The following is a 15,628-nucleotide window of genomic DNA, read 5'->3' on the forward strand; positions in this document are numbered from 1 at the left end:
AATTCAGCAGTTACTAGATTCTGGCAAAGTTGTACTGGTGGGCACTTAAAGTGAGTGAGTTTGGATAGACATTTTCCCTTACTCAATTTATGAAAAAAAATAAGTTGGAAGAGAAAGCATGATTAAGTAGGTTTGAAATGTGTAATGTGCTGAGAGTGACCTTGGGAAATGGCATACTTGTAGTCTGTAGATTAGGTTTCACATCTCATTACAAGAAAGTAAGGAGAACATGTGATTTAATTGCAGTCACGTTTATTTGCAGTTTCTATACACACTTTCTAGGTAATCAAACTTTTCCAACACATTTTTTGAGAGGGGTTCACAATGAAACTGTCACCGTTTTTACTAAAAATAAATACAAGACTTAAAGTGTTGCACAGCTCTAAAATATACAAAGGCTTGGATTTAATGTAAACTTTGAAAACATTTTACAAAAGAAACCATATTTGCAACAATTTAAAAAGTTCATATTTACAAATATTACAAAAATACAAAATGGATGCAAGTCCATAAACCATTGTCTTTTCTGCCAGCATGAACTGGTGCTAGTACCAAAATAGTTACACTGTAACCTTCTTAATTTTTTTTTTTAATTCTTTAAGTCATAACCTACAGTATTTCTCTATCTGCCACCATTGCAGCAAATGCACTCAATCACTGACCTTTGGCAAAAGCAAACATATGCTTTATTTGCTACAACTATCCCATGCCCTCTATGCTGCCACAACAACAACAACAGAAAGAAAAAAAAAAAGAAAAAAAAAAGAAACAAGAAAAGGGGAAAATGTTATATTTCAGAACACAGCTGTATAACTTAAGAAATCATTTTCTTAACATCAGTGCAAGCAACAGAACAGTAGGCTGAAATGACGGTCCAGCAGTTACCTGGTGCACGTACTGTACCCTGTCTCAAGAGGTGAGTGATGTTCCCTTCGCTCTATGGCTTGTCCTCTGGTGCCTTAATGGCACACCTGCAGTGCTACAGGGATCCCCGCCATTTGTCTTCCTCTGACTCCCATGTTTGTTATGAACTCTTTTCTTCATAGAGAATCTTTCTGTTTGGGTTTCAATCTGCTAAATGTAAACTAGAAAATTAAGCAAAAGAAGACTATACTGTAATTGGATTGTTCTGTGTTTGTTTTGTATTTAAAGTATTCCCTCACCATTCTGGTAAAAAAAAAAATAGTGTATATATATTTATTTAGGGTCTCTATGAAATTATTGATTGGTAATAAAAAGTGGTTCCATCAAAGTCAATTCAGCTGTATTCTCTTTACTGTTTTGAATGACTACTTAACTCAGGACTATTAGAATCTTGTAAAAGTGCTCCTGGTATACTTTTTGTGGAAAATGACTGAAGATGACAAACTAAGGATTTTTTGCCCAGTATTGAAACTTCCTTTCCTTATACTCTTCAGGAGGTGGTTTGTTCTATGCTAAACATTTCCTCTTAAAACATTCTCATTCATTCACTTCACTTGTATTCAGACTTACTTTCCTAACTAAGCTACTGATGTGATTAGCCTTTTGTTTCCAAAACGTTTCTCCCATTACCTTTCTAAAAACTATTTTAGACAATTTTGCAGCCCTTCAACTGATGGACCGGACCAACCCTCATCCCAACACATGTATCACATGCACAGTGACTCTGCCTCATCAACTGAATGCAACCAGGCTTCACAGGGGAACAGTAGGAAACCCTGAATAATATATGTCTTGTGGTAAGCACTAAACAAAATCAGATGTGAACCTCATGGGGAATAACATTTCAGATCTGTTAAATTGTTCTGATTTGCTTTGACTCCTTAAAATTGTAACAGTTTTAGGTAGAACCTTCCTCTTTAAAACATGATCTGCCTTCTTTTAATAACTCACAACTTTATGTACTACATGATTAAAAGAAAAAAAACCAGTAGAAACCGAATACACACATCCTGCCTCCCAGTCATTGACTTATGCTTAAAGCCAGCTTTTAGTTGATTTCTTTGTACCAGAGAACGCTCTTTCTGCCATTCTTCTTGACCTGTCCTACTGCACACCCCATTCCTCCTTCACTATTTTCTCTGCACTAACCTTTCCTCTATTCCAAACCATATCCTACAGCAACCAACACCAACTGCATCAGTTTTGGATAAAGAGGGCCTTGTCCTCTAAGTAGCACAGATGGGGCTACATCTCAATGAAAGTTGTGCCCAAAGGAGAATCAGGCCTGTTGGTTTTATTCTGTTGAAAAATTAAAAGTATATAGCAACTCATGGGCTCTTGCGATTTTAAGATGAGAATATTCAAGTAACTTCAAGTAATTCAGCTTTAATCTCCCTGCCTTCATTTGTATCAAAGCAGCTACTTTGATTTGTCTCCTTTCCCACCCCACCCCAGTCCCCCACCCTGTTCTGTGTTTCTGGTAAACCCAGACAAGATCCCTACTGTACGTGGCTGGCACAATGAACTGGAGCTCTCCCCTTCCCAGCTCAGCAATGAATATAAATAATGCATACACATACCTATTTCCCAGCTACGTTTTCACAGTGTCATTTTTGTAAATATTTAGGTAGCATGAATCTCATCAGCACAAAGAGAAAGCTTCACTGAAAACTCATTGCGGATATTTACTGATAAATCGAAAGCTCTTCTTGCATGCTTATAATTTATTTGTTTCCTTTACGAACCAGAAACTAATCGTGTTTGAAGATTATAGTTACCAGGTTATGACTGTGTTATGTATCCCAATAGCCTAATAGGAATATGAAAGTTAAATATCGTTTCCTCTCAACATCTATCCTCTCTGAAGCTATCCCTGCAAGAATAAAGGCCCAGGGGAGGCTGTGGGATGGGACCCTTTGGGGCTTTGCATCAGACCCAGATTTGTTCTGTCAAAAACACACTCATCTTCCCCACCGATCCTCACGGTAACCCTCCCAGCTGTGCTTTCCAGTTAGCTTCTTTGGAGCTGCCGTAGAAAGACAAATGGTTTCTTTAATCCCCTCACAGTCAGCCTTTCCATTTCCTAAACTAAGGCGGAAAATTCCCGCTTTCCACTGCTCATTGTCATCCTTCAGGCGTGTCACGCTGAAAGTGGTTATTGGTGGCCATGTTTTATGTCTGATATGAAAATGGTATTCACAGAATACAGTTATTACAATTGAATTCATTTGTCTTCTATAAACAAAGTTGTTATGCAGTAAATCGTTTGCCACGTCCACTTTTTGATAATTCTATTTACAAATTTTTATCAAAAATATGATATTTACATATGTTTTGTTAATTTCTTCTAAATTTTGTTTCAGCTCATTTTAGTGTAGAAAAATACCAGTTCTCAAGAGCGTTTTCTTTTTTTTTTTCTCCCTAGGGAAGCACTACAGTGAGGGATTTGTTTCTAGATGGGCAGCTTCTGGGAAAAAAACCCACCCAAAGTCAGCTTTAACTCTATGGAAAGTGTATAGCCTTGAAATCTACAGTGACAATGGAAATGAGAGTGGGATAAACCAAATGAAGCCAAAAGAAAACAGAACAGACATAGCATATCTTCATCCTTTTAGAAAATGTAATGTAATAAATAGCTACAGCTGTAGTCCTTTTGTTTCCCCAGCGTCTTCCGAATGGAAACACATCTAAGCATTGATATTGCCCTGCGATTGTTCTCTTTTTCTTCTTTTTTTTTTCCTTTTTTTTTTTTTTTTTTTTTGATTGCTACAGCATTGGCCTCTTACGTTGACATCCTTACAGAGCTCGAGTGGTGTTGACAGCCTGGCCCTGGCACCCACCCAGCCTATGTAGAGCTCTGAGAAGACCGATCGTCGTGGGGGCTGCCATCCGAGTTCTCGGTCTCCCCCTCGGAGATGGCCTGCATGGGGGTGTTGTACAGCCTGCAGCGCACGCTGTACCGGCTGCTGCTGGCTGCCGGCGGCGCCCGCGACCGCCCCACCCGCGAGGATGCCGACATGGGGAAGTTCTTGGAGGAGAATCCTTCCGTGTTGACCCTTGGGGAGCAGGGGGAGAGCGGGGATAATGCATCAGGGCTCGTTGTGGGAGGAGACTCTTCCATGCTTTGAAGGGCGTCCACCATCAGCTCTCCAGCAGACTTGGGCAAAATAGGACTTTTCAGAATTTCTGTGGCAGACATCCTGTAGCTGGAATCAGATCTGCTGCCCTTTTTAAGGAGCAGTAGCTTAAACTCCTCATTGGATGTGTTGGACTTCTTGGCATTCCTGTATATGAGCCCGGGGGACCTCTGGCTGCTAATGGGAGTGCCCACACTGCTGGCTGGTGGCATGTTGCTGGTGGGCAGTGTGCTGCTGGTGGGAGGCTGGCTGCTGGTCCCAGACGAAGCTCTCAATCTGTTTCTTACAGAAAGGTCTCCAGAATCCTTTCTCCCAAGAACTTTCCTTTTTGATCTGTAAAAACATAAAGGAAAACTCTTTCATATGTTATTTCTGTAGGGTAATGCTTAGCGATGTTCTGGAAATTTACAGATGCTTTCATATTAGCCAGAGTTCTCTTAATCCCTCTGTCAAATATTGGAGGCTGTCAGTGACTGATGGCACTGAGCTATGGAGGCCCTCTCAACATTATCCAGCTCTGCCAAAACAATGTATGCACAACCAGCTCTTTGTAAAGGCAACAACGCATACAGAATCTTAGGTAACAATAATACTCAGAGTAATCTATTCAGTATCAGAAAACTTTAATTTCAGTTGTGATCCCAAATTTCAGGTGACTACAAAATACTCTAAAATTGAAGAGATGCCTCCTCATCTTTCTCGCTGCAACAGCTTATTCACCAGAACAGAGCTGGTAGACTGGTAGGCAGAAGACAGGAACCAGTGCAGGTAGTTTTCTTTGAAGACATGTATGTTTGTTAGAACAGCCTGATGTTTTTGTCTGTAAAGTATCCCACACATGAAGATACTCAGACTGCACTCCAGACCATAATAAAGCATGTTTTAAAAGCTGCAGTTTAGAAAACGAAACTGAGTTAACTAAAGAAGGTAGTTTGAGGACAAGACTTAAACATGGAATAACCATCCTGCAGCTACTGTTAGTGGACAGCTGTGCAGGGATGCATGTTACCATTTCCCATTGCCACAAGGTTAGGTCACCTGTGAATGACTGCAAACAGATCCTCAGTAGTGCGGGGTTTGTTTGGAGACACAAAGACATCCTCAGTGTCAGCCTGTGACTCCTCGCTCAGCGGAGACATGATGGACTCATCGCTTGGAGAAGACTCTTAAAAAGGAAAGAAGCCACGTTATGAGTCAGACTCCACTGTGCTTTGCAACAGCACCTCCAGTTGAAGCCATCAGCTCCACTCACAACCAAGTGGCCAATACCACCATACAGCCTTTACCCTCCAATCTAAAAGTGTCTGTTCCATGTTGGAGCCCATAAAAGGGGCACTGAACACAGGATCCCCCATTTACAGCATAGCTGTGATAATAAGACTCTTCTGTACCTAGGGCCAGTGCTCCTCCCTTTTATCCTTTCAGTTGAAGTGCAGCACAAGGGAGGAAATAAATATCAGAAATACAGTCTGAATACTTTGGAAAAGTGTAAATAGCTTTGGGCTGGCTGGCCAGCTAAGAGACATGGGGGGCTCTATGCTTAAACACACAGAGGGAAGCTGATGTGCCACTCTGCTCTGTGACTCCACTACCATCCCGTCCAAAGCCGCCTGATTGGGTATGACACAGAAAGAGTTCCCAACTGACCTTTCAGCGAAGGCTCGTCTGCGCCGCCCACTGTCTCGTCTGCCCTGCTGTCATCAGAGGCACTTTTGGTTGGGATACCTGATGTGATATCATTTTCCTGCTTGCAACCCTCTTTGCTGAGTGAATCCACTGCTGCCATCTCTGCTTCATAGCTGATATTCCCAGGCACATGGTGGCTTACATCGGGTTGGTGCTTTAACTGATAGGTGATGGTCGGTCCCTCAGCCTGAGCTGGGCTTTCACCCACAGGCCCAGCTTCCACACTCCCCTCGCTGCCTGCAGAGAGCTCTTGCTGAGCCTGCACTTGCTGAAGATCGTGCACTGTTTCTGCTCCCTGGACAGGTTTCTTTGTTTCATCATCACCTGTGGGGACAGCTGAGCCCTTCTGAAAGCCATCCACGGGGACAGCACATGTCTGATTCAGAGAGCTTTCTGGTAAGTTTTCAGCGGCCAGGTGTGTTTGGTCCTTCCCAGGTTTGATTTCAACCAGACCCATGCTTGCTGAAGTTACAGCTTCTCGCTCACAGCTATTCTGCCCGCCAAAAGAGGAGCTTTTCTCTAAAGGTGGCTTTCCAGGGCCTGCTTCTGCTGGGGAAGTGTCAATGTACAGCATTATGGCCTCATCTGTAGAGTACTGGCGTGATACTGGTTTCTTAGCTAACAGCGGCCTCATTTTGCCTGGAGAGACATCGGTTGCCATCAAAGTGGTCTCCTGTAGGCAGAGCAGGTCTGGGGTACTGCCTTTATGTTTCACTCCTTCAGGCTTGTTGACTGCCCGGAGGTGGACAGACTTGAGAACGGAGGGCGTGATGGCGAGGGCAGAGGGAGGGCTGGGCTGCAGGGCTTCCCCAACTGCGCTCTGCTTGCTGTGGCTAAAGGTATGCAGCTGGTGCCTGTGAGCGAAGGGCTTGCTCAAGACATTGTGAAGAGCACTTAGGTCGAGGTGAGTAGGAGGTATAATCGGAAGTTCGAGGTCTTTGCTCACTGAGGCGGTGCCATCTTTTGAGAGTGGCTGCTGCAGCGATGACTTCCTCTCTGGGACTTTTGGCTTCCTCTTGCTCCCCCCTGGAGACAAGGGTCCTGAAAAGAAAGCTGTCGGAAAAGAAGAGGTGGGTGTCTCTGACTGACTGGAGTACCCACTGGAGGGTGAGGCTAATCCTGCCAACTTCTCTGGGGAGGCCAGCTTAAACTCATTGTCAACAGAGGGGAGGGATGGGGTTGTAGCTCGTGACCCAGACTGAGACGTCTGGGATTCAGAGCTCTCGGGTGACTTGATGCACTCTATGACTGTAGTACCCGTAGCAGTGCTTGAATTGGACAAGGACCTGTAAGGATCACTGGATTTCAAGTCGTTCAGAAGCCAGAGATCTGCATAGTGAGGTTGTTCAGCACCTTCATCTTTAAAGGAAGGGATATCAGCGGTGTCAAATGGAGTGTCCTTTAATCCGCCATCACCCTGGTTTGTCCAGGGAAGCTCCTGCTTGGCTGGCAGGTTGGGGCCTTCCACTCGGGAAGGTGTGTTTGAAAACTCAAGGGGCAGCTTCATCTCCCTGGCAGTGTGAGAGACGTGTTGCCCACCACCGATCTTTGGTTCTTTCTTGTCAGGAAGGTCAGTGCTGCCCTCTGATTTCCTCAAAGACGAGCTGCGTTTTGGTGGGGCTGGCTTTGCCTTTGGTTTCTTCAGTGAGATGCTCTGCCGTCCCTGCCTCCTGTGGCTCATGCACTCCTGCCAGGCACAGTCAGCTAGGCTGGAAGTCATGCTCTCGGTCTGGCCACTCTCAGAGCCTGGGGCTGCATAGTTGCAAATATAGCTTTTATTACCCTTCAGACCACAGTCAAAGTGCATGGAGGTATAGTATCCTTCAGTATCCACAGAAAAGTGTGAGCTAGTGTCTGCCTTGTCAGAGGGGGTCTTTTCAAGGAAGCTGTCATAGGTGGCCATGCTGGTAAAGCTGGGGCATCCCAGGCTGTCCGCCTTTGGGCGCTCAGGGCTGAAATCCTGGCGACAGGAGGCGTCATGGTGATGGTGCAGGTAGTTCCACTCGCTGTCGCTTGTGTTGCTGTTGTTGGGGTCATCCAGTAAATCTGCCACAGTGGACGTGAAGGAGCTTGCCCTGTGGCCCCTGACCTTGTCTGCGTGGTCACCAAACTGCTCTGTGATGAAGACACTGGAGTCCTCATTGGCATTGGCAGCGGTATTGAGCGACAGCTCAGAGTCACAGTGTGAAGAGCCTGTCAGTGGAGGAGAGGCAGCAGGAGGAATGGTTTCAGATGTCTGGGAGGGACATGTGGAGCTGCTTCCGCTCCAGTTGCCACTGGAGGACTGGTGGTCATCTTTCTGGTCCATGTGGCTGCTGAGCAGGACTCCTGCTGTGGAGATGGAGTGAATTGGGCTCCCGAAGGTGTCTGAGTTGGATGAAATTTCACAGCTGCCTGAATCGACCATCCTTGACAGCCGAGATCTCCCCCTCTCACCGATGCTGTGTTCAGGGCTATGCAGGTGCTGAGGACAAGTTAAACCAATGGGCTGGCACTCCTGTGAACCCTGCTTGCTCAAGATCTCCTTCCCATTTTTTGGGATCCTCTCCTGACCAGCTAGGAAGTGCTCTGCTTCGTAGCCTGCACTCTTGGTGGTGGCATCCTGATGGCCCTCGCTGGCCCGGGCACCCTCACGAGGAAGGCTTCGCGAGCGGATGCGGTTGCTCACAGCAGCAGCAAAGACCGCATCCCCATTGTCCGCCAGCACCAAGATGTTGCCAGCGGAGTGGGAGAGAGAGGCTACAACGCTCTGCCCCCGCTGGGCGCGGATCCGTCGCCGGGAGGGAGCAGCTATCAGGATTTCTTCTGTCTGGCACTCCGAGTCCCGGGTCCCCAACCTCCTGTTGTTGGAGCCAGAGAATTCCGGGTTTGTGTGCACAATCACATTGCGCTCTCTCGCCACTGGTGACTCGTCTGAATCTAGGACACACGGAAAGCTGGGTGAGTGGGAGAGAGCCCCACGTTTCCTGGCACGAGACAACCCGCGGAGCAACCCAAGAAGCATTATCTGCTGTATTTTTTATTTTTTAATCTTGCTGAGCATTGGACCAAATTTAAGTTTGCTATAAAGAATTTATAAGGCAGACCTCCTGCCAGTGAGGTAGGGAAATTCTCCTAGTCCTGCAACATGACCTCTGCAATGCGTTCTCAATGTAGAGCTGAGCTTGCTGTGGTAAATATTAAGACAAATATTAAGTTTTCAGTTTTTATGACTCTATTTCAGCTACTTAAAGACAGTTTTCAGGAGTGGCTGCTGGACAAAACACTCCATAAGCTTCTAAAAATAATTCTGTTTTGCCTACCTGTCTGTTCAGAATTTTCATTATCTGCTTCTTTACTATCAAGAATATTTGCAAGACAAAAGGACCTTTCTTTCATAGGTTCTCTGATTGTTTATTTCCTGTGATAAACACATTCCTTCTGCTTTCCATCAAGTTTCATGGCAACGGGCCAAAACACCAGAGCCATCTTCAGGTGCAGATGAACATTACGAAATAATAATTCTGTTAGTTTCATTTAGAGTTAATAAGAATTTCACACTGAATTTGCCCCCAACAGAGTTGCTCCTAATTTACCTTGACAAAAAGTGAGGTAATTTGGTAGATTTAAGGCAAATATTCTTGGTGATAAAGAATAATAAGAAGGAATTGAGGAGTGTGATAAATAAAAGGAAGGTTTAGCAAAGCTCCCGTAGGGTGCCAGCAGCTGTATCTATGGTGGATATTCAACGACGCATCTAAGTTATCCAGCTATTGTGACAACTGATCATCACTTTGCTGAGTAACATCTGTCAGTTCTTTACCTTAAGCTCCCCTGATGCAAGAAAAAACTTTCACTTAATCTAGTTACTTTTTATGCACATAACTATGGGTTCATAACAGAAATAAAATGAAAAAGAAAAAAAGAACTGATTAACATTTACACAATAAGAGCTGAACACGTACATCTATATTACTCAGTAAGGCCCCCGGTCCTTCGAGGCCATATGGAGTAATATAGCTTTACTTACTGTAATAAATCAAATGAACAAAACATGTCATTCCTAAACTCCACAAGCATTTACACTTTCAAGGTTTCATTTCTTTGGAAGGCTAGCTACCAGCTCATATCCCTGCAATTTAAGTTGGTTAGAAAGCTATCTACGGAAGATTTGTATTTATACTACACCTATTTCTTGTTGCACTCTTCTGGGGATGCCAGAGATGGTTTTCCTCCTCCTCAACTTTCGTCTCCGCTGTAGTACAGATTGTGAATGAACAAGAGAGCAGCGTATACTAGCCTCTCTGTCAAAACCAACTCCTGCAACCCATAAATAGGTCTCATTAGCCTTTAGAAATAGTAAACAAATTTTCATGGCTGGAACACAGTGGAGGTATGTGAGCTTGGATTAAGCCTGTGAATAAACATAAGGGAGCCCTTATGTAGCTCTTATGTAAATTATATCACAGTATATCACAGTTTTACATCTAATTCCAGCTCCCCCTCAGCAGCCTGGTCTGCCAAAAATAACAGAAGGCATGAAAATAAAAAGAACGGAAAAAGGAAAGAAAATCAGAAAGGCAAATAGAGAGCTCTTGGTAGCAGGGCATCTTTCTTATAGCTATTTATCCATCTGTCATAGGGACAATGACAGTAACTTGTCTGCAAAGCATTATCTGTTCAGCTGTAGCCTGACTTATTTTAAGCAACTAAGCGTAAGAAAACATTCTAAGGTTATAATGCCATATTGCAGTAGTTGGGTGCTTCTTAGGAGACCAATATGCCAAGGGAGCTAACATTTCAAAAAGGAAGGAGACAGCTAAAATGGGGCCAAGTCACCATGCAAGTTTAGAGAGCATTCTCTGTGACAATGACACATGGCCAAGAGTGACATTAACGGGGAGCTGCTATTTATTTGCATACCTCAGGAAGTGGCCTGATTTTCCCGTGTGCGCAGCACACGGTGAGAGTCTGCTCAGGTCACACAATCAAGAACCCTCAGTTTAGATTTAGAAGCACAAGTTCTTGAGTACATTTATTTATGATCACTTTCATACAGAATAGGTGAGAATTCTTTGTTTTCTTTACGTTTCCATGGCATTAGCACAGGGAAGTGTCCTTCAGTTTGATTTTACACTGTCTAGTCAAAATAGAGTTAAAAGGAGGCTGACCAGAAGGCCAGTGCCTATCTGCGCTGGCTTTTTGCGCAACTGTACACTCACGCTCTCTAAAGTTGACATGGGACAGGTTGGAAAAAATGTGCCAGGTCCATAAAAACACTAACATAAGGATTGCTGGTACAGTGGTTTGTAATCTTAAGAAAAACAAACAAACTAAACCAAACAAAAGGAAAAAAAAAATCCTGATAAGAAGCTCTATTTTAATAGCGTATAATTATAGAAAACATAATTATACACAGACATACACATACATATTACATTACATAACAATGTAAAACATTAAAAAGTAACTTTCTTGTAAAAGTTCTTCTTGAAATCTACTACAGTGAAATAGAGGCTTCAGACAGATGTCCTGTAATCACCAATGCCCCTGGAATAAGCAGAGGAAGAACTTTCTTTAATATGGAACAAAAGTGCTGTAAACTCCAACAACAATCATTTTCAAAAAAGTGAACATTTCTCAGGGTTGGGAGAAGCTTAAAAAACAGAAACAGAGAGAACTAAAAGCAAACTCTTTGAACCAAAAAGCAATCAGCATCATTGCTGGTTTTCCAGCAACTGTGAGTTAGCCAGACATGCTCTGTGTGCCAGATGCACGGGGGTCATCTCTGAGAGGAAAGTGGAAGAGGGTATTTCTTCCCCGTGACGCATACAAATTATTCCCATTAGTGCTAATGAGAATGATACACATAAACATCCAGAAGATTACATACCATTCTTGATCTGTAAAACTGATCAGTGGAAATTTGGTTCCAATGTATGGCAGGTGGAGTCTAGGCAAAAATGGCTATTACTGGAAAAGTTAACATTGGTCCCAGACCTAACTGTCCTCTGGCTGCATTAGGTGACATTAGCCCTGTTAGAAAGCCTGCACCGGTCAGGGTCCTATATCAAAACTAGAAGGAGCATCATTTTAACACCAGCTTTACCTTATGGAAATATTTCACATTATCTATTACTTTCTGTGGGGATTTCCAGCGGCAGTGCCCAACCTATGACCGTGACCAGCTGGCTCCCGACCTGCAGCCCAGCAGGGTGTATGCAGGCAGTTCTGCCAGCCAGCTGCCTGTCCTCCTGTGGCCAGAGCACTGTCCTAGGGAAAGGAACACCCACTCCTGGATGCCACCTCCACAGGCAGGCAGAACTGGTGGCACTGGGCAGTGTCACCTTCTCTGCCAGGACGGAGGGGAACTGGGACTGTGTTGCTGTCACTGGGAGGATTCATGCAGCTGACGGTGGAGCAGATGGGGACTTGTCACCTTGATGCTGTAAGACAGACGTGCTGCAAGCCCAAGAGCCTTGGTTGTGAGCTGAAGCTGGACTGTGGGCATACAGCCCTCTCCAGCACCATGGTGAATCCTACAGCCTGTCTTCAGGAAGGTTTTGTGCAACACTGATAAACATGGGGAAGAACAATGGGAGGTGAGGGGCTGTGACCTTACCCCAGCCCCCCAGTTACTGGGAAAATAGAATTAAATACAAATAATTTCTCTGGAGAATGAAGGTTAACTGAAAGCCCCCTGCTTTTTTCCTGATTATTTACATTGAAGTCTATAACTGGAGAAGTTAGCCCACTTTATGCTCTTAAATTAATCAAAACTTGGTACTTGAAAATATTATTGAGGAAAACTCAGATCAACTTTATGTTTACCATAGCCCTCTGGAAGGAAAGAAAGAGAAAAAGAGAAAGAGAAAAACAGCCTGATTTTTGATTCTGGAAATAAGTCATCTATCACATTTAATAAGTGATATACCTGCTGCTTCTATAAACAAGTTCTTCTTCAAATAAATCTAGTCAAATATATCCAAATGTTATAAAAATAAAAGAAAAGGCCATTACTATACCTTCAGCATAGCAGCATGTAAAGAGATCTCAGAGCGATGGTTTGCATGCTACACATTCATGCCTTGAATGTTTAAAGCACTGCAAATAGTAGCCTACATTCTCTAGTTTCTCTTCTCCTGCTACACATGATAATCATATGATTAATTTTGGTAGCTTTCTGCATTATTTCAGTCAGCTACATTCAAAAAGTTATTTGAGGTCTTTGTTAATACAGACTGTAGGTTATATACACAACAAAAGTACATTGTTTATACAGGGAACTAGGGTTATGTTACACCATATAACATGACTCTGAAAATATGGGCCAAATTAATCCTAGATGCGGCTTCGGTGACTCCAGCAGTCATACATAAGGGATGAATTTAGCCCACTGTCTTTCAGAAACTAAATCTTCAAGCTAGGGTCTTTTCCCCCAGAGTGCACAATCCCGTGACTTCAAATAAATTAAACAAAGTAAGTACTTGACCTCCCTTGAACCATGCAATAAATACAAAAAGAAATAGAAGAGATTTGTACCAGTGACATTGATGGGGATAATGCAAGAAGAAATCACTTGGGCATCTTGTTTCATTTTCTCCTCTGGAGTTGGGAGAGGTAGTGCTTTACTCCAATTGGTTTGTTTATCCAGTGTAGAAGGGATATTATGTATTGGATTTTTCGGCCTCTGCCCTAACATGACATCTGTATCTTCGTCCTCTGGTGGATGGGACTGCAAATGAATACATTCAAAATCAGTGTCTCCCATTCAGGCACACAAGGCTAATTTTGAAACAAAGCAGACACACAAATCAGAAATCAATTATAGGGATGCAGGAAGGAATTGTTCTAGCTAAGTCACATAGCACCAGCCATTCTCCAATGGAAACTTAACATCCTGCTAATAGGAGAAAAACACCTCAACGTACTGGAACTCAGCACATTTACAGTGACATTTACAGGCCATCTCCTCTGTCAGAAGGGGCACATCCTGCATTCGTGCATAGCCATGGCAAGCGTGTCCTCAGTTACCACAAGCATTAGACATGTGAGTCCTCATTTGCAACTGCAACTGGCCTCATACAACCATTCATTCAAGCATCAGAAGGTCCAAAGTTTTAAAGAAGACCCCTCCATACTTCAGAAAAACCGTTTGCATTTCATTTGTACAAACGCAGACCAAGAGCAGACCATGGTACAGCCATCCAACAGCTGTGTGGTGGGAAGTGGCAGGTGTTGACAGTGCTGTGACAGGGGGATAACGACCAAAGAAAAGAGTAGCCACCACCAGAAGAAATTCAAAAGATTGTTTAGAAACCATGCATATTTTTATAGCATAGTACAAGAAGTACTAGATGCTGAAGATGAAGAAATGGAGAGAAAAGTAAACAGCATGAAAAAAACCACAGATGGTTTGTTTTCTTTTGGAAGAAACGACAGAAACGACAAATCCCCCAACACCCTGTATTGCAAAGAGAAATAAAGCAAGTGCATTTTCATGTGGTGCTGGCTGCCAGCTTGGGTTTGGGGGTCTCTTTGTTTGCAAAAAAAAAAAAGTTTCTGTTTTGTTTGGAAGGGACAGAGGGGAGAAACACTTACCTTTACCTTTTCCTGCCTAATTTCCCTCCCTTCTTCCATTAATACATTCTTCTGTAAGCTGTGACAACTGTTTGGCCAGCTCAGGACATCTGTCTGCCTCTCATTTTTTAAAAATGAAGTGCAATCCTTTTCAGATTGGCTTTCTCTTCCGTCTTGAATTCCCAGCTGCTTAACTGGCAGCCTTTTCTCCTTCATGCCTGCTGTTTACACTTTATTTGCCAGTTTTAGTTTCGGTAGCAAACAGGGCAAAGATAAAATGTTGCTCTACATTGCCACGGCAGAGCATTGAGCAGGCGGGTGTTGAACACCGCAGGATCATGCCCTGTCTGCCATTGTACTTCTGCCATTCCTCCTCCCAGGCTCCTCACAAATCCTGGGGGAATTAACCATCTCAGGCTTGCCAAACAGCATTTACGTCCCAGCCCCAAAAGCATTAAAGATCTTAACTTGGCAGCTACTATTTAAACTGTTGGAGGGCACTTACTTACCTCGTCAGTGTCACCTCCCGCAGCACCCCCAGACCCAAGGCAACGCACGTTTCCTCTTCTCCCGCCCGCAGAAAACCCCCTTTTCCCACGTAGGATTTCAGTCAAACATTGCAGCCTTCTTTCTGCCTGCAGCTTTTGTGCCAATTCCCGGCAGACGTGAATAGCTCATATAAACTTCAAGCACAAAAGACTTTGTTTCCTAGGTAACTCCCCCCCCCCCGCCCTAAGTTTGATGCATGCATGCAAAAAAACCCACCCTTGCACGCACACACAGGCACGTGGGGACAAACACACACACACACACGCACACACACACACACACACACACACACAGAGGCTTCATTTGTTGCCGAATTCATCCTTCCCTGGATGACAATCAAGTGCTGGACAAAGCGGGCAAAGTGACTCTGGCTGCCAGAGCTCCTCCTCTCCAAACAGTGGCATCACCAAATGGCCAGAGAATAAATACCTGCTGTCGGTGTGGCATTTTCCAAACCATTTCTTACCATTTAGGAAAAACAGAAGGGGCAGTTGCAAAACATGGCAAGAGAATTAAATACAATTGCTAATGCTATAGAGTCTGTCCGAGTTCAGGCCTTTTAAAGGAGGTGATAGGGGGAGGCAGCTTTGTGGCCTTGGGCTCCTGAAACCCATCCAAAGTGAAGAATGAAAGAAGGGGGAAAAACATTATTATTGTATCTTAGTGACATGAGATAAACAGATATGGCTTCTTTTAGCGCAGTAAAGTTAGCAAGTGAAAAGCAAGCAAGAGGAAGGGTTAGGATCTGGAGAGGAGAAGAGTGAGACAGGGCT

The 15,628-nt window shown here is 43.9% G+C and overlaps 1 protein-coding gene across 2 annotated transcripts in view; it reads right to left on the reverse strand.

Annotated features, from left to right (window-relative positions):
- Positions 1-247: 247 nt before the first annotated feature.
- The window catches only part of NHS (NHS actin remodeling regulator), a 248,617-nt gene continuing 233,236 nt past the window's right edge, over positions 248-15,628 (reverse strand). For both annotated transcript variants that reach the window (XM_069002882.1, XM_069002891.1), the window contains exons 5-9: positions 13,269-13,461; positions 9,915-10,046; positions 5,709-8,666; positions 5,100-5,226; positions 248-4,394 (exon numbers count right to left, since the gene is read on the reverse strand). In XM_069002882.1, the coding sequence (XP_068858983.1) occupies positions 3,770-4,394; positions 5,100-5,226; positions 5,709-8,666; positions 9,915-10,046; positions 13,269-13,461 (4,035 nt within the window). In that variant the 3' untranslated portion in view covers positions 248-3,769. The remainder of the gene's footprint in view (positions 4,395-5,099; positions 5,227-5,708; positions 8,667-9,914; positions 10,047-13,268; positions 13,462-15,628) is intronic.

This window comes from Aphelocoma coerulescens, chromosome 1 (genome assembly GCF_041296385.1).
Source record: "Aphelocoma coerulescens isolate FSJ_1873_10779 chromosome 1, UR_Acoe_1.0, whole genome shotgun sequence".
In the NCBI taxonomy this organism is placed as follows: domain Eukaryota; kingdom Metazoa; phylum Chordata; class Aves; order Passeriformes; family Corvidae; genus Aphelocoma; species Aphelocoma coerulescens.